This window comes from Hypoxylon fragiforme (assembly GCF_022984875.1).
Source record: "Hypoxylon fragiforme strain CBS 206.31 chromosome Unknown GGS25scaffold_7, whole genome shotgun sequence".
Taxonomy (NCBI): domain Eukaryota; kingdom Fungi; phylum Ascomycota; class Sordariomycetes; order Xylariales; family Hypoxylaceae; genus Hypoxylon; species Hypoxylon fragiforme.
Window position 1 is genome coordinate 1,084,968 of NW_026054762.1, and position 22,059 is coordinate 1,107,026.

The window sequence follows — 22,059 nt, forward strand, 5'->3', positions numbered from 1 at the left end:
CTATAACATTGAGTAGATTTTATCAGCTGACCTAGAATTATATTCACAGACTATAGATTACCTATACTTAGGTAGGTAACCATGGTAAAATGATAGCTAGGTTCAAGTTTGTGACTAACCTTGACCAAGGTTATTGGCTAGATCTCATAACTCATTCTAATTCTTCGTTGTATTAAGTATCCAACTTGCATGGTAAACCATCTTACATATAGTACTCGTGTGGGGAGAATACTAACAAGGGAGCTTTGATCGTCTTCAGTACAACTTCAATTACCAGATGATAAAGGGGGTAGACGAAGTGGAGATTAGCCTTGACGTATTCGTTGGCATAGCATTTCCCCTGCCGATTACTCTAGGTTCGATACTTGATGAAGTCTTTCATATATCATCATCCATTTCGGCTACTTCAGTCGTGTGGGGGGTAAAAACACTTTTGGCATTCGTCAATAGTTAGGAAGCTGTCCACATAGGTAGGTATAGATCTATTTAGATCCATCTCGACCGAGTCGACGAGTGATAAGTTTCAGTAGTACCAAGAGATTAGATCTACTAACGACCCCCCTGAAGCATATCGCAAGTTCGAAATCTTCCATCTTCGTAACTTTATCTACACAGAGGTCTTGTTGTGACGACGTATACTTACTAAAGGATGGTATGCTAAACTAGCCACAAAGCCCAGTGTTCTTTTGCTAGTTCGATATGACGAAGCGAAGGTGAGTTAAACGACAAGACCCCCCCAAAACCCCCCATCTAAGATCTGATAATCTACTAGATACGCTATAGCATCTAGATAAGGCCATGAATCAAACATCAGAGTTTAGCCCCAGATGATAAGTTGCCCCACGCTTCACTCTAACTACCTAGTAGGTAGTCAGCACCTTGGAGGCTGTTCGGCCGATATCAACTGACTAAGCTACCTACCAGCCTACCAACATAACGGTCCCTATTGGCTCCCGTGCGTCTCCAGTTCGCAGATTGTTGCCTCGTCAAGTGAGGCTAAAACACACAAGTCTCTGATCTCCTCTCTGCACTACTTACTACTGACTACTGCTCTACTTACTACCCATCTAACCTACTATCTATCAACCAACTACTAAGGTAAAGAGTAGGTATGTGTGGGGGAACCACCTAACTAGAGGTCATGAGACAGGTATTTAGGTAGGCGTTGGAACAATGCTGGCGGCGAGTCACCAGTCATGAAGGTGAAGGGGAGAAGGCAAAAGGTCTACTTTAGATCGAGGGCGAAATAGCTAAATAGCTCTAAACAGCTCCAATTGTCTTTGGGGCTGGTGGGTAGTATAGTAGAGGTACCTATATACCTACTGATGTATTTTTTGGTTCTGAAGTACATTGAAAATGGAGGGAGGCAATACTACATGTATGTAACTCCTACCGACAAGTACCTATAGGAAACAATTTCGCCTGAATAGGCACTTGAGGGTGTCGGAACGCCCGACAGATACATAGGTAGATACATCGGAATTACCTATCCCATGCCTGCTCGCGTAGCTACATCCATAGCTATTGCTTCCCACAGTTGCTATACTGCCTGTCGTTCCCTTCGGTTTCCCTTGGCATCCGTTGGGGAAAAGCTTCTTTTCTTTCCCCCTCCTACCTAATGCAATCCAGCATAGGTAAGTAAGTTGCTAAAGAATGCCAAGGGCGTCTTGGTATGTGACACCCGGGACCGAAGCACTGTTTCTGTACCTAGGATGTATATGTCTCTCTGGAGCAAAGCCAATGAAAACGACGGGATCGGTTCGTTTAAGCGAGTGGAGCGGGCTCAGCGATGGGCTGGGTAGATCGTATATCTCCGTAGGACGGCGCTAGGAGGCGGGTTTGCATACTGACTAAGCCTGTATGAAGGTTAGCAGAATACTGGTAGGGAGTTGTTGTGTTGGAACTAGATTAGGGGAGAAACTAAGGGTAGAGACTAAGGAAGCCATCGCGGCCTTTTAAGAGTGGGGGACGCTGGCTTGTAGGTAGGTACCCGTACATGGGAATGGGATTCCCGCGGGCATCGATATCTGAGATATTCATGCATAGGTAGTGAAGTACTGGTGGTGGTGGGTCTGTTCACTTCGGTACCGAATCATTTACTCTAGATAGTTACTATTCGTATCCTTGTCGTCGGTTGATTGTGGAAGATAATAGGAGTAAAAGGTATCAAGCCAAGAAAGGAGAATTATACCTCAAGACCAACATATTCTACATAATTTTTTCACCTTGTCTGTGAGCCGTCTAACAGGTGTATAGAGCTATATCAGTAGGTAGGTCATGTGTTGATCTTACGTTGAATGTGTGTGTGTCGATATATCCGCGCTAACCTAGCAGACCCTCGTTTGCGCGGAACCTCTCAGCCTCGAATGGAGAAAAAGGGGGTCCACTCTTTACTTTAAAGTCCCTTATTTATTACTGATCGTCTATTAGTTCCCGGATCGACGATAATAAGGTAAGGAAGGGACAGGCATGGCAGTCACACGCATAGCGGCGATCTGGGGTAACAGAACCTTGCCCATGTTTCGCCCATCCCGTTACCAGAAATATCCCTAGTTAGTGTAGGCATCCTGCAGGGACGGGGCTCTTTATTTTCTTATTTTTGTTTATTTTCTCTTCGTAGGGCACACAAGGACATGAATAGAGTTCAACTAGCCCCTGGTTTTCGAACCCATGCATCCCTCTCAGTTTTGTGTGGGATGACTTCATCACCACACCTCTGTACTGGAACTAGCCAGGGACCATTACGGAAGAATTCTCAAAGCACTGGGCCACACTTTTTTCTTTCTTTCTGTGTTCTGTTCAGTGTCCGTTTCGAACTCCTGGTGGTGTATAGTAGCAACCTTCGTTCGAAATTGTCACAACTTGACGATACTATTTCACCATGCTCACGCACCCAAACGCTAGGAAGCTAGAAAAAAGGGTGTATACAACAACAAGTTGGAGTGCCACACGCACACACACACACACACGGAAACTGATACATAAATCCCCCATGGGGGAGATTTAGAAAAATATGATGCATAATCCACGCACATCTCTATCTATCTTAGACAGTAGCTCTAAGTGGGAAAGCTCACATACCTAGGCTGGACGCGTATAATGAGGTATTTTTGAGCTCATGGTGAAGGGGTAAAGATCTCTGTCCTGTCTGTTCTAGACCTCAACTTCGAAAGCGGATTTACCCTTCGTCCGTAGTTTTCCCTTCCCTTCCCTTTCTCCCTCCCTCTCTTTCTCTACCTAGGTACGTATGTACTCGTTTATAGACTATGCCTACTAAGAAATAGTACCTACCTCGAATGGCGGCAGCTTCGCAGTAGCGCGCGGTTTTTCTCGGATATAAAGTTACGGCTAGGTAGAATTGGGGCGAGTATGCGGAAAACGCCTAGGTGAGGTGAACTAACTGACTGCCCAGTAGGCAAGTACGCATGTACTAAGTATGCAGAAGAAAAAGGGGTTTTCACTTTAACCGAGGCTGCCCCCGTGACCTAGTAGGGTATACAACTCACTTGTAGTATGTAGGGACTAAGGCTATATCCGTATATCTTTTTCAAGGGAGCATAACATGGGGTACAGCTCTCTTGCTTCGGTGGGCCTGAGGTTAGTAAGTCATCCTGAGTGAGCTCCTAGGCTTGGGGCTTGCCTGCATACCTGCCCTACTACCTCAACTACCAAGTACCTAGAGGTAGGAGGTAGAGACTTAGTCCCCCTCCACGTGCAACAACCACCTCAAACTAAGTAATGTTTAGTCGTCGTTCATGTATGCAACCTATGTCTCCACGAATTATGCCATAATGAAACAAGAGGGCTCAACATGCCCACCAACCCCCTAAAGGAAAAGAAAGGAAGATAAACGTTTCTCTACACCATCAAAATCTCGAACCGGAGATAAAAGCCCGCCAATCCCAAACCTCGCGCTCCAACATATAGCATTTTTTGACTTTTCAACGGTGCAGGACGGGATGATGCCTTTTTAGCGGGTACAGATATTTCCCTCACTTGGACCCTTGGGTTTGAAGTTTCGAGTGTAGTGAAAAGAAAGAAAGACGGTTCTGCTGTTCGTGTGTTACTATGCACTGTGGGCGCCTGGCACTGAATCAAGTACCCTACAACATCAGGAAGTGCGATGTTTAGAAAACCAGAAACACACATACATACCTCCTGATGAGTTAAGTACGGCAGCAGATAGGCGCTTTCCTCATGGGTGGGAAGCCTCCATAGTCCCCAGATCCATCGGCCGACCCGTAAAAAGAAAGGAATGTGATTTAGAAATGTCGTCATAGAAGGGTAGAAATTTGACTGTATTGAAGGGATTTACCTTCCTACACAGTGGTTGTGAGGTATTCTCGGTGTATCTAGAAAGGAGATGTGGATATGTGTGTTAGTTTTTAAGGGGCTTAAAAGTTGGAATACCTACTGCAAACTTTTGAGTACCAATTCAAATTATTGATATGTATTATCATTGAAACAATTATATAGAAGTAAAACTACCTATTTTCAAATGTGATTCTCAGAATCCAAATGATCAACATCCCCCCACTGGTAAAGGACCAGGAAAAACCCGCCTTCCAGCTTCAATTCTCATCGTAGTCGTAACTCGTCTCATTCCGCCGTGAACTGCGTATCGTATCCTCCCCTCCTCAAGAAGTATTTTTCTTCTCTAGTACCTGGGTAATAAATATCCTTTTGGCTAGACTAGCCAGACTGTGGATAGGAATGTAAACAATTGCGTCTTCAATATCCATCACTTTCCCATCCAACTCCCTATTCTCCGAGCCGTCCAAATATGGTATGGCGCTTGGGAGGAAAATTTCCGCCTTATAGATCGATCGCCCCACTACTTAGCGCCCCTTCTTTTTCACGATCCCGCCATACCAAATGAAATTATTCCGCACCCGCAGCGGTCAATGGCTGTGAGTGTACAGCGGGGCCGGTCGAAAACTAAATCAGAAGCTGGAGGACCCCCGCGGATGGGTGGGTAGGGAAGAATAATAACCCCCCCCCCCCCCCCCCCCCCTTATTATCTTCATCAAAGTAGATTTATGTCGTTTTAGTGGTGAAAAAAGCCAAGAAAATGTTAAAATCTATGAGCTTCTCTGTTGGTAGTAGTAGTAGTAGTAGTCTGTCTCTCTATCTGCAAATCTGACGAACCATTTTATGGTTGCTATCGAGAAATATAGCATCTAGATAAAACGTGTAGTGGTAGATTGAAAGGGGGCTGAATAAAGCCTTCCAACATCGTCAGATGAAGCTCGCTGCTGTAGTAAGTATAGCCTTCAAAAATCAAAGGCTAAGTTGCTCTCCTGCCATATTTCGCCAAAAACTCCTAAACCATATCATATCTTACAAAAACATGCCAGTCCCGCAATGTGGCATGGCGCTCAAAACTGACATCGTGCAATCTGCGGCATTTGGTGACTGTGGTCTAGTTGCATCGGCGCTTGGTAGTGTTGCATGGTAGGGTAGAGGTTCCAGGGTTGGTAGGAGTAGTTCGAAGTGAGTGGCATCATATTGATCTGATGACAAGCGAAGTCTAAGGCGAATTCATTAGTTATCAATTTTTTTTTAAACGTTGGCTGAATGAAAAATACATACCAGGCTTCACATCATCAAAACCACCGTCACCGTTCTCACCAGAGATGACGGGAGACCGAGCGTGAGGCGGCAAGCTCCCCCGCTCGAAGACCGTAGGCGAGCCGGATGTAGAGAGATAATTACCCCCAGCAAAGTCATCTGTGCCTCCCGATGACGACGGGCTGGAAACGGTAGAGGAGATGGAGCAAGGGACAGCCGTCGACCAGCCCCCTGTCGCATCCGGCATGGAGTCATAAGAAGGGATATTTTGCATCATCGAGTAGCCGGCCATGGGCTGTCCCATGGTCTGGCGGGGACTAGTGTGGTCGAACACTATTTCCCAGCAGTGTCAGTAAATAGGTACGGAAGCTGTAAAACGGTTCTTGAGGGGATAATACACACCAGACTGGTACTGCTCGCTGGCATCACTATGACGTATCCCCATACACTCTCTAAGGCGGCGCAGCTCATCCTCCAGCGCTCGGTTTTTGCGAAGCAGGTTCTGGACGATCTGATCACGGCTCTGCTGGCTGCGCAGGTCCTCTATTTCTCGCTCGAGGCTCTCGATGTGTTCCTTTGTGCGGGCCCGAATGGCCCTTTGAGCCTCACGGTCATTGGCGCGCTTCCGTGAGAGCTGCGAGGGAGTGAGAGTCGATACACTTCTGCTTCCTAAGACTGTTGGGTCAGCAGCTTGCTTTGATCATGCATGCATGCAGGGCGAGACTTTAAAGATGCAAGATGGAAGCAAAAAGACTTACCCTTGCGCTTCCCTCCCTTGTTCGTGATATCCCCCGTAGGTTTTGAAGAGTTAGACATTCCCGCGTCAAAGCTTAGGAAAGATGTATAGTTGGGACTAGACGGCGTGCTAGATGACATGCCTGACAGCAACAACTGTACTGAATAATAGTAGTTAAGATGGTAGTGAGTCTTAAGAATCAGATATAATAATGTGATTGGTAATATAAAATGGAAACATTCCCAGATATAAAGAATTGGGCCAGATGGGAAGTTATTATATAGACATGGAGAAGGTCAAGCAGGTGAACTCATTGGGTGAAAATGCTGTTAGCATATAACCGCCATTCCATAGCTTCGATCATAGAGTCATTCTCTCTATAATGAGTGGAGGAGCTCCTGGTATTCTTAGTTGACTTGATTACAGATGAGTTACAGGAATACAGCACATCCATGGATACCCAAAGAGCACCAAGGGAGCTAGCATCCTCCCGGACCACTCACAGAATGCCTACGGGTAGACACAACGAATAGGAGAGTTCGCTGGTGGCGTTGCTAACGGCCACATCCCTAAATCCCCGGACAATGTCCCGTCTGAACCTTAAGCATCGCTATTTCCTAGCATGGGATGGGTATGTAATGTTGACAGTCCTATTCTAGTTATCGGAATGGCCAATTAGTGCTACACCATAGTACTGAGGCTTAGGGGGGACGCTATTCTCGACTCGATCTGTAAAGGAGGAATGTTGTGAACAAGGCCAGGGGTCCCAAATAGACTTTACGCTACGCCACTCGATATGTACCGGTGGAAATCGCCCTAGATATGAGTAAGCAGAGTGCTATACCTAGGGTCGTAACTAAAAGGAGATGTGGTGAAGCCGAATTGTTACGGTTAGGCATCCCTGTACGGAGATAAACGATTTGTAGATATGTTACCGGAGAATTCTCCCTACTGATCCATCTAGATACTAGACATCTTTAGTTCTTTAGCTTCGTTAAGAAAAAAGTGAAGAAAAATAACCACCCCCCCTCAAAGAGAATAAGCATCCACATAATGGAGAGAAGAATGACATCAAATTCATCCCGCTAGGCTGTACTGCATACGCTTAATGATACTATCTGATATTCTGGGAGATATCGAGTTGGTTCGTTTGAAATCTCAGAGTATAGCTCAAAGATAATAAGCGAGACATGCTTCGGAGTGAGGTTGGCACATGAACGAATCTTGTTCCCGGGGTAGTGATATTTGTGGTGACAGAAATTATAGTCATTTTGATAGGGACTATCAGATATCCCGACAGCGAGAGATAGATGTTACTATACACAGGCTGTTAACGAAGGTTTGGTAAAATATAATCTTAAATGATTGCGGTATATAAATATATGATGCTGTACCAACTAGGTAAGTAGCTATATGAGTGGGCGAAATGGTTGACGATAGCCTCATACTACCCAGCAAGCCTAAGGGGATGTATACATCAGTACAAACTTTCCAAAGGTTATGGACTGTAGTTAGGCATTTCGCATTTTTGTTACCAAGACGTTTTGAGAATAGGGGAGGGGCCGAATACCGACAATCCGGTTCGCATCCGAGATCTAATGGCGATCCATAGTAGATTAGAGTGGAGAATAAGCTGGGAGAAATCGAGAGGCTTAGAAATTTAAAAGCTTTTAAGGGACCTTCATGCCAGATGCCTCTAACGGTAGCTAGCCACAGACCCTCCTAGGTAATCGGTGCGCATAAAATGCAGGATGCATCATTGCGATCTATCTATACGCGTATGCCGTGCCTAGGAAGTCATGAATGGGAAGCATTCGTAGGTAATGGCCCCATCCTTTCTATGAAGTATCGTGAAGAATTGCATCGGATAGTGATCAGGATGGGAGTCAATGAAGAACCTTCGTGCGTAACGATGACTTGAATCCGAGTATATATGTGCTTTTCAGTGGAATCTTGTGATCCCCATCCCCATAAGTTGATAGAGATGAAAAGCCCGTCGTTGCAGCTGATAAGTACCAAGGTAGATATCTAAGATACCTTAGTACATAAGTCTCACTCTACTAGGTAGTCAGCTAGCTATGAGATACGGGGCTCACTATAATTGTAATGCATTTATAATGCACTTGGGGAGAGTTAGGCCGCATAGTTCCGCAGCCGAAACTAAGTGTCTCGCTAGAGTAATCATAATATTCTCATAGTGGGCGAGCACGGGAAAGGTAGTAGGTAAGATGCCTTGGCGTGTTCTCCATTTAAACCAGCTGGGCGTGACATTGTTTATCCGACTAGCTGGCAAGCTGTCGACAGCAAGCTGCGAATCACGCAATCTCTGGATTGACGTCTTTTACTGCTGACACTAGTTCTTCCATGCCTCCTACTTCTGTCGGTCCCGATACGCCAGATGGAGGCAGAGCCCAGTTGGGAAGAGGACTGACATAACTCCAACTACCACCTGCGTCTTCATATCGCAGACTATGTAGCCACAAGGAGAGCTCTTGCAGCCCCGGGTCTGTGTATAACGGCGTATCGCAAATTTTGCAGAGCTCACCAGACATCTTCTCCGCCTTCTTCTTGTAATATTCATCCACCATTTCGTCGTGGTAAGCAACCGCATCTGCGACCTCCTCCTTTCCCATACGATCAAGGCGCGTGATGATATCGTCGTCTGTGTTTTCAAGAGCATCGGGATCATTGTAACCAAGTTTAGCGCCCCACACTCTTTGATTAGCATAAATAGGATCATTTTGAATGGGGTGTCCTAAATGTTGTAGATGGACTCGTATTTGATGAGTCCTACCCGTAACCGGGAGGCACCGTACGATGGAGTATCCCTCTTTCTGCAACCACGGCCTACTCTTGTCCTCGGTGCCCTCCTCCGATACCACGAGATCTTCACTGTTCTCTTGTTTCCGAGGCTCACGCGGTGGATAATAAGCGAGCTTTTTGAAGACAGTCCGAGCGGTTTTTCCAGATGCTCGTACACGGTTCAACCCAAGCTTCGGGGATATTTGAAGTAATGGTTGGTTGCACACCACCTCCTCGTCAGGGAAATTACCTATTACCCTGGCAACATACTCCTTGCGCACACTTCTTTGCACGATCTGATTGCCTAGAAGTTCAGCTGCCTTGCGGTGTTTCGCAACAAACATGATCCCGCTAGTCAGCCTATCAAGCCGATTGCAAGTATACGCAATCCATTCCGGGCCCCTCTCGGCCCTCATAATCTCGATGACCGAGTTGAAGCTGTATCTTCCTGCAGGATGGACTGGTATGCCAGAAGGCTTGTTTACCACAATCATGTCATCGTCCTCATGAATTATTCCTATCGGATCGGCTGTAACGGGTGGCTCGTGCCGATGTATTGTATGCGATACCAATTCTCCATTCTGGAGAATATGGTCTGGGGTAGTGGGTTTACCGTCGACGCGGATTTGACCCGTCTCCATGGCATTCTTATAATATGCTATCGGACGATCCCTGAATTCGCTCTCGAAAACATCCAGAAGTTTTCTGCCTCTCCATCGCATTTTGCACCATGTTTTATACGTAAAATGGTAGGGAGCAACACGTCGCAGACCACCTTCAAAGTAATAAGGTGGTGGTCGTATATTTTCGAATGAAGTATCTTGAATGAGGTTTTTGTCTTGCCTCTTTCCTTTGGGGGCCCTTTTTTTCTTAGTAATGGGTATTTGCTCGTTCTCGGGTAGATTGGCTGGGTTGATTGGGGCAGAAGGCATCGTCGACGAAGCTTCCTCGATGTAACTCATGATGCGCCGAACTTGCCGAAATGCCTGCCTTATGCAGTTCATATAAGTCTAGGAGATTATAGTGAATTGTGATAAAGTAACAAGTCATGTATTGTACATGTAAATCATTGCAGTGGTCGCCAGTCGCCTTTCACACTTCGGGGGTCGATTACTCGTTGCGATCGTTGCGGGGTCCTAACCTTGCAGGACAAACCAGCAATGATTAATATTTTTTGGCGGTGACATGAGGCAGTAAATCCAGGAACAGACCAGGGAACAGACCAGGGAACGCTGAACAGATCTGTATCTACGATTTGATTGCTTACATAACTAACCTTAGTTAGTTACTAGCGTGCCTAGTAGTAACCCTAATAAAATCTACGAGCCAGCTGTTCGGCCTTTTTACCTTTTCAAACAATTTCAAGTTTTTTATTTTAACAAGACGAGACAATATGATATTTGCCATGCAGGATATATTACTACAGAAAGCCAAGTATCATGGATCATCGTGAAAAGTACACGAGACGAGCTATTTATCACCCATGATTGCCTGATTCGCATAAGGTCTCACAACTGCGCAGCTGATTCACCATTGAGGTTTCCTCAATTCCTCATAAGTCAAGAGCACTGCAGGTGAGGCTCATAAACGACAAACCATGATTGCCTAAAAGTATAAAAGTACAATGCCATAGGTTGGTATTGTCCTTCCTAAAGTAGAATCATCCCTCTCTCTCTCGCAGGTTGCAATCCAGATCATTGCAACATCGCCAGACATAAGAAATTGGTTGCCTTGCTTGAGAGACGCCGGTGGTGGGGGATCCCTGCCATCGTGGGTCAGATCCAGCATCCTATTCGATATGGTTTATCTGGGCCTGTTTATTGTTCGAATTTGCAAGGCCCGATTCGCTACGAGACAACCCCTCAGACAACAGCAGATTGACACCTACCTACATAGTAGTAGTAGGTATCTACTTATTCATAGCCTTGGAAGTCTTGGATTTCACAATGTCTCTATCGGGTTGGCCGTCCGCATGTTATAGGCACGTGGTAAGAAAGGAACCTTGATAATGGTTTGTCTTGAAGTGAAAGAGTCTCGGGACCCTAATCATTCATCCTACGATCCTCATTCGTCTGTCGTTTGTTCCTTGTCAATGCTCTCATGCGTCCTACCAACATGATCGCAATTGTTATTTAATCAAGGGCATGGCACGCCGATGTGAAGGTTCATGATGAGCTCCGTTCTAATCTATATCTATTAATAAATAGGAGGCGGTTATTCACCATTCATTCTTTATTGTTTACATTCCTGTTTGTATTTACCTATATTTCATATCATTCTTTGTCACCCAAGTTAAACAGTTATTGTATTACTTAATCACTATTCACACCAGTACCTAATCGCAGTATGCGTCGTGCCGCTTTATTGACTCTTGCCCTTGTGGCAGGCTCTCTAGCAGTGGACTGCAATGGCCATGCCGAGCTGTGCAGCCAGCCATATAGCAATGTCACTTTCGTGGGAGCTCACAACTCTCCCTTCGTTGGAATTGGCCCAGCCGACAACCAATACACCACACCGACCCAACAGTTAGACCAAGGCGTGCGGTTCCTTCAGGCACAAACCCAAGAAAAAGATGGGGCTCCCGAGATGTGCCACACGTCCTGCATCCTAGAAGATGCAGGCTCGCTACATGACTACTTGGCAAGCATAAAGGCTTGGGTCGATGGTCACGCGAATGAGGTTGTTACACTACTCATTACAAATCCTGATGCTATTGACATCAATATATACGGAGACATCTTCAAGGCGACTGGGCTAGATGCATACGTTTTTACTCCCGAAAAGCTACTAAGCTTAGCAGACTGGCCGACATTGGGAGATATGATCTCCAGCGGGAAAAGAGTAGTGGTATTCATGGGTACGGGCCGCTCCTACTGTGAAAATGCGGATTTGATGAAGCTAACTGACTTGAGCAGACTACAACATGGATACTTCCAAGGTCCCATACATCTTAGATGAATTTGCGTACTATTTCGAGACTCCCTTCGACCCAACAGAGGATCAGCTCACTTCTCAGTGCAACATTGACAGGCCCTCAGGGGCTTCGGCTGACGGTCGGATGTTTCTTGTCAATCACAACTTGAATATTGAGATCTTCCCTGATGTTTTAATCCCAGATGCAATTCATGCTCGGGACACTAACTCGGTAGCATCCATCACTGCACAAGTCGATATTTGCAAGAAAAACTATGGCCGGGTTCCGAATGTGGTACTGGTTAGTAATGCCTTAACAGAACTAAGTATCTAACGGCCGTTCAAATATCACTAACCGTTCTGCACAGCTTGACTTCGTAAGCGTAGGAGACACGATAGCAGCCCAAACCCAACTTAACGGACTATGAGTTTGCCATGGGCTTGAAACAGCTGAGCCCCGCCCCCGCGATATTATTCTTATGTGAACATACTTCAATATTGGTATTTAGCTGGGATTTGATTGGTACAGGTGTAGGATATATCGGCATTTATTTGTACATTTGGAGCAAAAGGGTAACATTGGGAAATATTTGGTTCATACATATCTAACCTAGCAGACTATTGTAACAAAACAACCCAATCGTTTTGATGATCTTCAGAGCATACAGATATTTCCTCCACATTGGGAATGGGCGCGTTTGTGTCATACCCCGATCTCTTCAGCGGCGTGTAAAATGTACGGGCGGCTATAAATAGGGGAGGCCACTTGCATGGATCTAGGCGGTTGTAGGCTTGGTGAAGCCTTTAAACTCGCGGCCATAGCCAATGGAGGTCGTTGCATTACGGTAAAAGAGTTTTAGAGTTTGGCCAATCATTGTTAGTGAATTTGAAAAGAGTGGAGATCTGTAGCTAACCGCCGGGTTGGGATGTGGGCTTGGCGTATATCCAATAGGTAGATACATCACGATGTTCGGGCCTGAGGCGCGGGAGCATGCGTGTACCATGAATTAAATATGGGAGGAGGGAATGATTACTTCTATGTCATTTTTCTCTACTTTTTCCTTCTCTATTCTACATATCATCAAAGCGTTACGATTTCATTTTGTCGTTTTCTTCGTCCTGGTCTGGGGGTTGTGATATTTTCTTAATACAAGACAGTCCTTATTATATACTAGATACTACCTATACCTTGGGCTTGACGCCGGGCTAGACATTTCACAATCATACCTATACATTTCCTTATTTATACCAAAACACTCACTTATTGAAAATGAGAATCTCTAATATACTCAGCCGGCTGGGCCTGGCTTCATCGGCAGTCCTCTCCTTCCTCGCCACATCCTCCCACGCCCAAGACGTAACCGTCATCCCCACCAGCACCAACACCAGCACAACCGCAGCCTCGGTCTTCATCACGCCAACCCGCGACCTCGCCTTCGCCCTCAACGTCCCGGACGACAACTCCACCACCCAAGACCTATTCTTCACCCTCCTGCTGCCCACAGACGTAAGCTGGGGCGCCATCGGCCTCGGCTCCGCGCACATGGCGAGCTCGCTAATGCTGATCGCGTACCCGTCAGCCTCGGGGCAGAACGTGACGCTGTCCCCGCGGATCGCGACGGGCCACTCCGAGCCCGTCTTCGCGCCCGACATCAGGATCGAGGCGCTGCCGGGAACGGGGCTCGACAACGGGACGACGTACGTCTTTAACGGGCGATGCGCGAACTGCCGCCGGTGGTCCGCGGGGAAGGTGGACGTCGAGAGCGCGGCGCAGCCGATGGTGTACGCGACGGGCGAGGCGGGCGGCCGCCTGAAGAGCGACGCGCCGGACGCGCCGCTCAGGATGCACTACAGCTACGGGTCGTTCACGCTGGACATGCGGCGCGCGACGGGCGCCGCGGGGGTGCCGGCGATCGACCGCTCGCAGGACAGCGCGCTGGTGGGCGCGGTGCAGGGGTTTGCGAAGGAGGGGAAGAAGGATAGCGTGGCGGTTGCGCACGCGGTGGTCATGGTGCTGGTGTTCGTGGGCATGTACCCGTTCGGCATGTTTGTGCTGAGGTTGGGGAATTGGGTGCGCTGGCATGGGATCAATCAAGGGGTTGCGCTTGTTTTTACGATCATTGGGTCAGGCCTTGGGTTTGATGTCAGCAAGATTTATAATCGGGTAAGTTGCGCTCCATGCTACATGAGGAATTTAGACCAGGTGGAAGAGGGGGGGGGGGGGGTTGTCTTAAGGTCGTTCGGCATGCTAACTCGTCCGTCGATAGTCCAAGAAATTCAACACCGCCCACCAGGTTATCGGCATCCTCATCTTCATTTTCATCTTCGTCCAGTTCGCACTGGGATACCTGCACCATCGCAACTTCAAGAAGTTGCAGCAGACGACTAAGATGGCCCCTATCCACGTCTGGCTGGGCCGCGTGATTGTCGTCATGGGGGTTGCTAACGGCTTTCTGTAAGTCTCCCTATCACCTACTCTCATCTTCCCCCTCTCTCCTCCCCCTATTCCTCCTATTCCTAAAAATGCCAAAAAAAACTCTTACTAACCCACCCCAGCGGTTTCCCCCTCGCCCAATCACCCCAATACAACTACGTCCTCGCCGGACTCGTGCTCTTCCTCTTCCCCGCCATGATCCTCATCCTCGTGACCAAGAAGTTCATCCAGAAGCGGTGGAAGAAGAGCAAGGAGGCCGGCGCTGCTGGTGAGCCGAGCGGCGGGTACACGATGGAGCCGTGGCGGGCGCCGGATGCGCAGGCCGGGCACGGCAGCAGCGTTACAGTGTCAGCTGGGAGCGGGGGTCCGGGAAGGCCGGGCCAGAACCAGAGTATCCCCGCCATGAGCTCATATGCGCCCTTTCGCGGAGCGCATCTAGGGCCGCAGCAGAACGCACGGGAGTATGTGTGATGATGGGGAGGCTTTACGAAGGGTTCATGTTACCGGGTAGGTTTGAGATGCATTATTGTCGGCGTTTTGGGAGGGGTGTTCGAGACACGGTTTATGTAAGGCACCTCAGGGAAATTAGGTACGGGGCACTTTGGCAGTCAACAAAATGAGTTTGGTTAGGGAGTGGCAGAGAGTACGAATAAATAGCAACCTCCTAGAGACCTAGGTGTCTAGGTAGTAATCTGAGACAATATCGACAACTTTATCTCAACTGTCTTTACGTACACTATAAAGACTGTCTCGCCTGAGGGTCATCAGCCCTCGATGCGCATTTTGCCTTTCCGTTCGATTTCCCTTCCTCGATAGGCCACCGCCAACTCCTCCATACCTATATGCTGGGTATTATCTACATTACTTGCCTATCTTTTTCTTTCCTTTTGAAATGGAGCGCCAATGGGTATTCAGCTCTCGCGGTTGATATGAGATTTTAGCACGAGGATTCAGAACGAGATCGGCACCAAAACCAACAGCCGATGGGGGATCGTCTGTTCTATGGATATATCAACTTGTGGATTGTAGGATCATCGAGCCCACAAGATCTCGCGTGACGCGGGTAACATGCGCCTAACCTAACTTTCTCCAACATAGTACTTCGTTAGATAAGTATGAGTACACCAAAAAAAAAAAAAAAAAAAAAAAAAAAACTATTAGCCAGGGTTCTTCTGGCAAAATAGGTTTCTACCAATGTCTACAGGAATTCGGGCCGGTCATATTTTCTCCTTAGTTACCTAAGTAATGATATTGTTTCAAATATTATGAGTATTTTAACACAGTCTTTTAGTCTTAACATACGATTGTTGGCCCTATTTCAACTCAAACATTAGCGGCGGTGTTTACCCCTATTCTGGGTCAGGTACTACAACACCGAAATGCACCAGAAAAGAAAGCATACGTCGTCATCGCACCTATTAGAATAAATGGACGCGCCTAGCCAGTATTCAAGCTATATTTATTCAGTGGCCTACCATTGTGCTTCCAGCTGATGGCGCTGAGTTGCATCCTACCAGTTGCCCATTGAATCTAGGCGGGCGCCTTACGTGGTCTAGCCGAGTTTTCCAAGGTCCAGAAACGCCCGTGGTGCCGGCTGAATTGAGCCTATATAGCTTCACGGCATTTTGTGTGACTCTTTACCGGATATGTATATCAGTACCTGGTATATGGTTCCTACCAGGTAGGTCTAGTACTCCATCGCACGTAATCGTAGGAGCTTGCAACGTCTTGGGCTCCATCCTCTCTCTCTATTATTAGGAACCATGAGATCCTCATACTATTAGGACGTACTAGACCAATTTTAAAAATTGATGTTGTATCGACCAGACGTACAAAAGGATAGCAAGCAGTACATCGTATCGTGAGTTGGTATTTCGCAATTCGAGGTAATTACTAGTGCGCAGAACTTTGGGGTTCAAACAGAGGAGAATGGCTTCCAAATTTCTGAGGATTTTGTTCTTTATAGGGCTTTTCGCCCTAGGAGCTGTTGCGCAATGCAGCAGTTACGGCGTTGACTACGTGAATGGCGGCTCATACGACATCGATACATCTTCACATGAGAATTTTACATTTTCGACGATTTTCCAGGGTATTTACTCACCTCCAATCTGACAATCCGATGTATATGGTACCCAGACACTAATAATGATGTTATAGGGTGCGAGCAGGAGTTGGTGAACCCAGTACTGGTAAATCCCAATGGCGATCGAATACCATGCTCTGCGATCAATACGACGCCCGCCGGAGAACAGGTCGCTTCCACATGGTAAGACTCCCAATATGTGCCTATAATGAACAGGAATCTTACTATTTCTAGTGAAATTGAATATGCTGCCATGACCTCTGGTTTATACAAGATTATAATATCAGGGAATAAGATTGGCGTCCAGAGAACAGTCGCCCTCACCGTCGGCTCGCCCGCCACGATTATCATCACGGTAAGGACACGAGATGTGGACGTTTAACAACTCTAGCACATACTAATCTAAGCAAAGGCAACACCAACTGTGACCGTCGGTATCACTAGTACACCCAATGCAACAAGTATGAATATCATGTCCATCGATCCATTGATAGAGATCTGACCCGTTCACAGCGGTATACAAAACCATCGCCCAGACAAAAACCATCGTTCTACCCGCAGGAACTGTTACCGCGCCTTGCGCAGGGATAACCCATACAACAACCTTCACACCAAAGGCACCCACGGTGACGAGCACATATACGATCACGCGAACCGTCACCGACGAAGAAGTGACCAGTGAGACGACCACGACGGTAACCAAGACGGCTTATTGCCACATCATCACTCGCGTACCCGACCCTCAACCTTCCATATGTATCGGATTCCTCTGCCTCCCACCGGGTACTGGTGGAAGTCCAGTCCCAGACGAAGTGCTAGAGACTAGGAAGCGGGATGTGGCTGCCGTGGCGGCAACAACGACTGTGACTGTCATTGAGACGACATATACCGCTACGATAACCAGTGTGACTACCGTGCCGGCAGAGACGACTACGGAGGAAGGTGAGTACTGGACAGAAAGAGTATCTCGAGCAAAGAAGATATTACACATGCTGACAACCTTGTTCAACTGTAGTCTTCAAAACTATCACAGCTATTATGTAAGTTGGGCATATCACATTTGCATACCTAAGTTCTTGGATGGATCGAATCATTCATATCAAAACTCAAAATCTAACCACTTCACAGAACACCTCCTCCCTCAACCGTCTGCGATGACAACGGGCCTACCGTGACCCTCACCGCGCCTTACACCACCTTTACGCAGACTAATGTCGGGTACTCAACGACGCACGTAGAAGCTACGATTTGGCTCGAGTGAGTATCCCCCCTAAATAATAAAATTTCCCTGTCTCCCCCATGTGTCTTTACAGTTTTGCTGACAAAGATTAGGATAACCAAGTACAAGACATCGACGAACAAGGCAAGCGCCACGGCGTGTTCGAGGTTCGGGGGGTGGTACGGTGCTGATGATGTTGGGCCGGTGACAGCTACAGCTTGATGTAGGTAGTAGGTAGTACTTTCGACCTCTGGGCCACGAAGGTGTAGGTAGGTGTACCTTGTGTAGGTAGTTGGTGCCTACTGGGTCTCTCCATGGCCTAGAAGTCGAGAGTTAATTTGATACCTACCTAAGTGGGAATATGATCAAATATCTATTCAACGCCATGAACACGCAATGCAAGTCCACAGAATGTAATTGTCGAACTGATGAACCTTTCACCACTCAAGGTCATACTCTCCAAGGCCCACAAACATACGTACCTACTAAGGTACCAAGGTACCTAGGGGTAGGCACTAGCTAGGTAGGTAGTTTACTGCGTGCACGTACCCACAATAAATTTGCTCCCTCAGGCAGCCATCCCAAACCTCACCGTCGTCACCCACCCCCCTACCCTTACCACCCACACTGTCCCCGAGTAAGACTTATAGACCTAAAATTTGTGTCCCCTAGTACCCCCGATCCCACTCCACGGTTCCAAATAGCCATTTGGCGCAGTGGTATGAGACCTGACAGGGCTATGAAAAATTCCTCACGGGTTTTTCGTAAGGCATAGGGTTCGATTCCGCGGCATGGCGACAAACTTGGCTGGTTTGTTCTGGACAATTGCCTTTCGGATAGAACCTGCGCCTGAGCTTTTTTGTCCTTCCTTTCATTTCTTTCATTTCTTTTTCTTTCTTTTTTATTATTTTCTACCTCCTTCTGTTCCTTTTTGAATACGATGACTTCGTCACTTCTCCCTTCTACCTATGATAAATAACTATCACGAACACATCCACAACACCAAATAAGCTCCAAAACCACCTCGAATCCCTTTACCTATCCAACCACCTTCGGCGTATCCCGATACGCAGGCAGCAACAACCCCTCCAAAGCCAACTTAATCTGCTGCGCGAGCGCCCGCGACCCCCAGCGCTGATGCGCCAACGGGCCTCCCACAACCCAGTAGTTCTCCATGCGCAAATGGCGCTTATACATGCCGCGGATCTCGCCCTCGGCGTCGACGGCCCAGGTAGCGTCGACGCGGGCCGCGATGTCTCGGGGCCCTAGCTTCGTTGGCGCAGTACCGCTATCACCATTACCATGACCATTGCTACCATTGTCACCATCGCCACCATTACCGCCGCCAAGTATATCCCCACAAACTCCCCTAACATCCCTATCCGCAAACCCCGTACACCACACCACCGCATCCCCCTCCACCGTCGTCCCATCGCTAAACCTCAACCCCGTACTCGTGTAAGCAGCAGGCTCCACATTAGCTTTTACGCCTACCTTCCCCTCGGCCAAGAGCGCAACGTCGGCATCGAACGAGATGTAGTGGCCGCCGGCGCGCTCGGCGAGGTAGTGCTGGAGGTTCGCGTCGGGGTGGCGGCTGTCGATGAGGGGGAAGCCGGTTTTAGCGAGGGCGGTGTAGCGGTCGCTATTTTTATGAAAAGCAAAAGGGGTTAGTGAGTTTTTGTTTTTTTTCTTTTCTTTTTCTTCTCAGAAAAGGGGATGGATGACAGATACATACGGTTCCGCCTCCGCCAGCCGCGCGAACAACGCCCGTATCAGCTCGCCCTCCACCGCCGTCGGGAAAGTCGCCATCGCCCTGTCGGCCTGCTCGAGCGGTATCTGGTCGAACAGGGCCAATGCCCTGAAGATGTACTGCACGGGGAAGAGATAGGTGGGCGACCGCGCCACGATGGTCGTCTGCAGCCCGGCGCGGTGGCAGTCGCTCATGATGTCGAAGGCGGTGTTGGCGGAGCCGACTACGATCGCTGACTGTTATGGGGTTTTGCGTTAGAAGTAGGAGAAACACGGCGAAAAGGAGCCACGCCAGAAAGGAGCAAACTCGCCTTGGCACCTCGCTTCGCCAGCTCCTCCGCATTCCTATAATCCACCGAGTGCACACTAATCCCCCTATACTTGTCCGCATCAGCTATAGACGGCAAGTAAGGCTTCTGTGCTCCAATTCCCGTCGCCTGTATAAGCTGCTTCGCCACGATCGTCTTCCTGCCACTCGGCGTATGAATCTCCACCGTCCATCGCTTGGTCACCGTGTCGTACGTAGTGGTCTGGATCGCGGCCGAGTTGAGGAGGTTCAGGTTAAACTCCGCGACGTATTTCACGAGGTGGTCTGCGAGTTCTTCTCGGGTTAGGAGGTGGGGGGTGTGCAGCTCTTTGCTGTAACCTAAGCGTTGGTGTTTTGATGTCAGTTTCGAAACGGGAGCATATCGTGTACTGCCCTTCGTAAGTAGGTAAGTAGATGGATAGGCAAGCACGTACCGAGGTAAGGCATCTCGCAGTTCGACGTCGGCACATGCAGCTTCAAGCAATCATACCGCGACCGCCAATTATCGCCAGCCTGGCGGTTTTTATCGATCACGACGCTTTCCACTCCCAGCGCTTTGAGGCGCGCTGATATCGTGATTCCCCTATTGCGAGGGGCCCAAGTCAGTCAACCAAACTCACCCATGCCGTATCTCACCAAAGGGTGGATGGCAGCAGTATAACTTCCAGGTCAACAACTTACGCGCTTCCACCCCCCACAACCACAACATCCGTCTCAATCGTCTTCAAATCATCCAGCTCCAGCCCCGGTGCTTTCAACAACTTCTCGTCCTCAGCCTGCACGCCCAGGCTCTCGATCCACGTCCGCAACACCCAGATCTTCCACTCCAGCGTTTCCTTGCCCGTCGTCTTCACAGGCAGGAGCACCAGCTTCCCGCCGCAGGTTGCCGCGGGCTGGATGGTCGTGAAGGAGATGTCGCATTCGATGAATTGCTGCGTTTCCTCTTAGTATTAGAAGCTTTTACTTTCCTAAAACCAACCCCCCCCCCTTTTTTTTTATCAACAGTACCAGGTCGGTACCTATGAGACCGTTACATCGAACTACGAGCAACAGATCAAGGGGCTCTAAAAGAAATCCCCCAATACTCACTCACCAGCGTATCCGACGCCCTCACAAACCTCGCTCCCCCATTCCCATTCCCCGTCATCTCCTCCACATCCCCCCTCACCCCCCTCAACGCCACCATCTCCACCCACGCCGCCGCAATAACCCCCGGCCTCTCAAACGTCCGCCAATGCGCCGTCAGCGCGAGTATATCCCTCCAATACGCCTGCCCCTCATAAAAGCAGTCAGCCAGCTTCTTGGCATCGCCTGCGTGCGTGGCGTCGTTGAACGCGGCGAGGAGGGCGGAGGCATAGCTGGTGGCTTCGGCGGGGGTTATGGAGGAGGAGGAGGAGAAAGGATGGGCTATGAAGGGGAGGGGTTTGGAGATGTCGGCGCGGAGATCGGCGCGGGGAGGGTATTCGGGGGGAAGCGTTAGGGAGGGCATCTTGTTTGGTTGCTGGGTTCTGTGTGTGGCTACTGGATCTATTAGACTACTCGGACACTGGCAGGTCATCTTGCTATACTCACTAGATGGTATATTGCCTAGGTAGATGAGTGTTGTCGACTATAAGATGCCTCTGGCCAATCAAACACAAATGCGCACGATGCAAGGGGTGACAAATCGTCAAGACCTCAACTCACAATACTTGAGTATAAATACCCAGTTTACCATACTAGGTATACAATGCTAAACCTATCTATCAACATCCATGCAAGGGGGGGGATAGATCCCTAGAATGAAACGTCGGCACTGCGTGCGGAGATAGTGGCACTGCAGTCCGAACGAGCATCCGTCCTCTATCCCAAGAGTCCGAAAGGGGCGACAATAATAGAACCACTCGTTAGTGCCGTTGCCCCCACTACCGAGAACTCGCGTTTACATCTCCATCTCTATCTCCACGGTAGCAGATGTAGTTTCATTGGCTCTCAAGTACCTACATCCTCCAAGAAAAAGCCAGAGATTCATGGGTTCGTCGATGTCGAGTTGATAGGAGGTATTCTTTGTAAGTACCTAGGTTAGGTAGGTAGATCGCCTCCACATCCACATCCACATCCACGCCTCAACCCCGCCTGCCGGCCACCACTCGCTGTCGTCGCGCATATCCACCCTCCTCCGCTTTCCGACATACCGACGCGGCCACAGTGGAGCTTCCCCCCTCCCCAACTACACCCTTCGCCTCGTGCCAGCGTTGCGGTCGTA

At 48.4% G+C, this 22,059-nt stretch overlaps 6 protein-coding genes across 6 annotated transcripts; 3 read left to right on the plus strand and 3 right to left on the minus strand.

The window, feature by feature from the left end:
• Nucleotides 1–5,040: 5,040 nt before the first annotated feature.
• GGS25DRAFT_362645 (uncharacterized protein) lies at nt 5,041–7,090 on the minus strand. Its single transcript, XM_049258139.1, has 4 exons — nt 6,330–7,090; nt 5,974–6,240; nt 5,593–5,904; nt 5,041–5,530 (listed from the first exon to the last, which is right to left on the minus strand). The coding sequence occupies exons 1-4, from the start codon at nt 6,445–6,447 to the stop codon at nt 5,379–5,381; spliced, it is 849 nt and encodes a 282-aa protein (XP_049114578.1). The 5' UTR covers nt 6,448–7,090; the 3' UTR covers nt 5,041–5,378.
• A 1,532-nt stretch (nt 7,091–8,622) lies between these two features.
• GGS25DRAFT_523590 (pseudouridine synthase) lies at nt 8,623–10,071 on the minus strand (the record flags this gene model as incomplete). Its single annotated transcript, XM_049264451.1, has 1 exon — nt 8,623–10,071. One exon carries the CDS (start codon nt 10,069–10,071, stop codon nt 8,623–8,625), a length of 1,449 nt encoding a protein of 482 aa, XP_049114579.1.
• A 1,202-nt stretch (nt 10,072–11,273) lies between these two features.
• GGS25DRAFT_362685 (PLC-like phosphodiesterase) lies at nt 11,274–12,624 on the plus strand. The gene is made up of 3 exons (XM_049258140.1): nt 11,274–11,966; nt 12,025–12,323; nt 12,391–12,624. The coding sequence occupies exons 1-3, from the start codon at nt 11,456–11,458 to the stop codon at nt 12,448–12,450; spliced, it is 870 nt and encodes a 289-aa protein (XP_049114580.1). The 5' UTR covers nt 11,274–11,455; the 3' UTR covers nt 12,451–12,624.
• Nucleotides 12,625–12,829: 205 nt separating this feature from the next.
• On the plus strand, nt 12,830–15,576 carry GGS25DRAFT_498612 (putative iron reductase domain protein). The gene is made up of 3 exons (XM_049261718.1): nt 12,830–14,186; nt 14,290–14,477; nt 14,579–15,576. Exons 1-3 carry the CDS (start codon nt 13,293–13,295, stop codon nt 14,925–14,927), a joined length of 1,431 nt encoding a protein of 476 aa, XP_049114581.1. The 5' UTR covers nt 12,830–13,292; the 3' UTR covers nt 14,928–15,576.
• Nucleotides 15,577–16,385: 809 nt separating this feature from the next.
• GGS25DRAFT_533110 (uncharacterized protein) lies at nt 16,386–17,980 on the plus strand (the record flags this gene model as incomplete). The annotated part of the gene is made up of 8 exons (XM_049265647.1): nt 16,386–16,545; nt 16,614–16,722; nt 16,774–16,894; nt 16,952–17,000; nt 17,053–17,481; nt 17,555–17,579; nt 17,668–17,796; nt 17,872–17,980. 8 exons carry the CDS (start codon nt 16,386–16,388, stop codon nt 17,978–17,980), a joined length of 1,131 nt encoding a protein of 376 aa, XP_049114582.1.
• Nucleotides 17,981–18,796: 816 nt separating this feature from the next.
• Nucleotides 18,797–21,303, minus strand: GGS25DRAFT_523594 (FAD/NAD(P)-binding domain-containing protein; the record flags this gene model as incomplete). Its single annotated transcript, XM_049264452.1, has 6 exons — nt 18,797–19,400; nt 19,494–19,740; nt 19,815–20,153; nt 20,249–20,397; nt 20,496–20,746; nt 20,908–21,303. The coding sequence occupies 6 exons, from the start codon at nt 21,301–21,303 to the stop codon at nt 18,797–18,799; spliced, it is 1,986 nt and encodes a 661-aa protein (XP_049114583.1).
• Nucleotides 21,304–22,059: the final 756 nt, after the last annotated feature.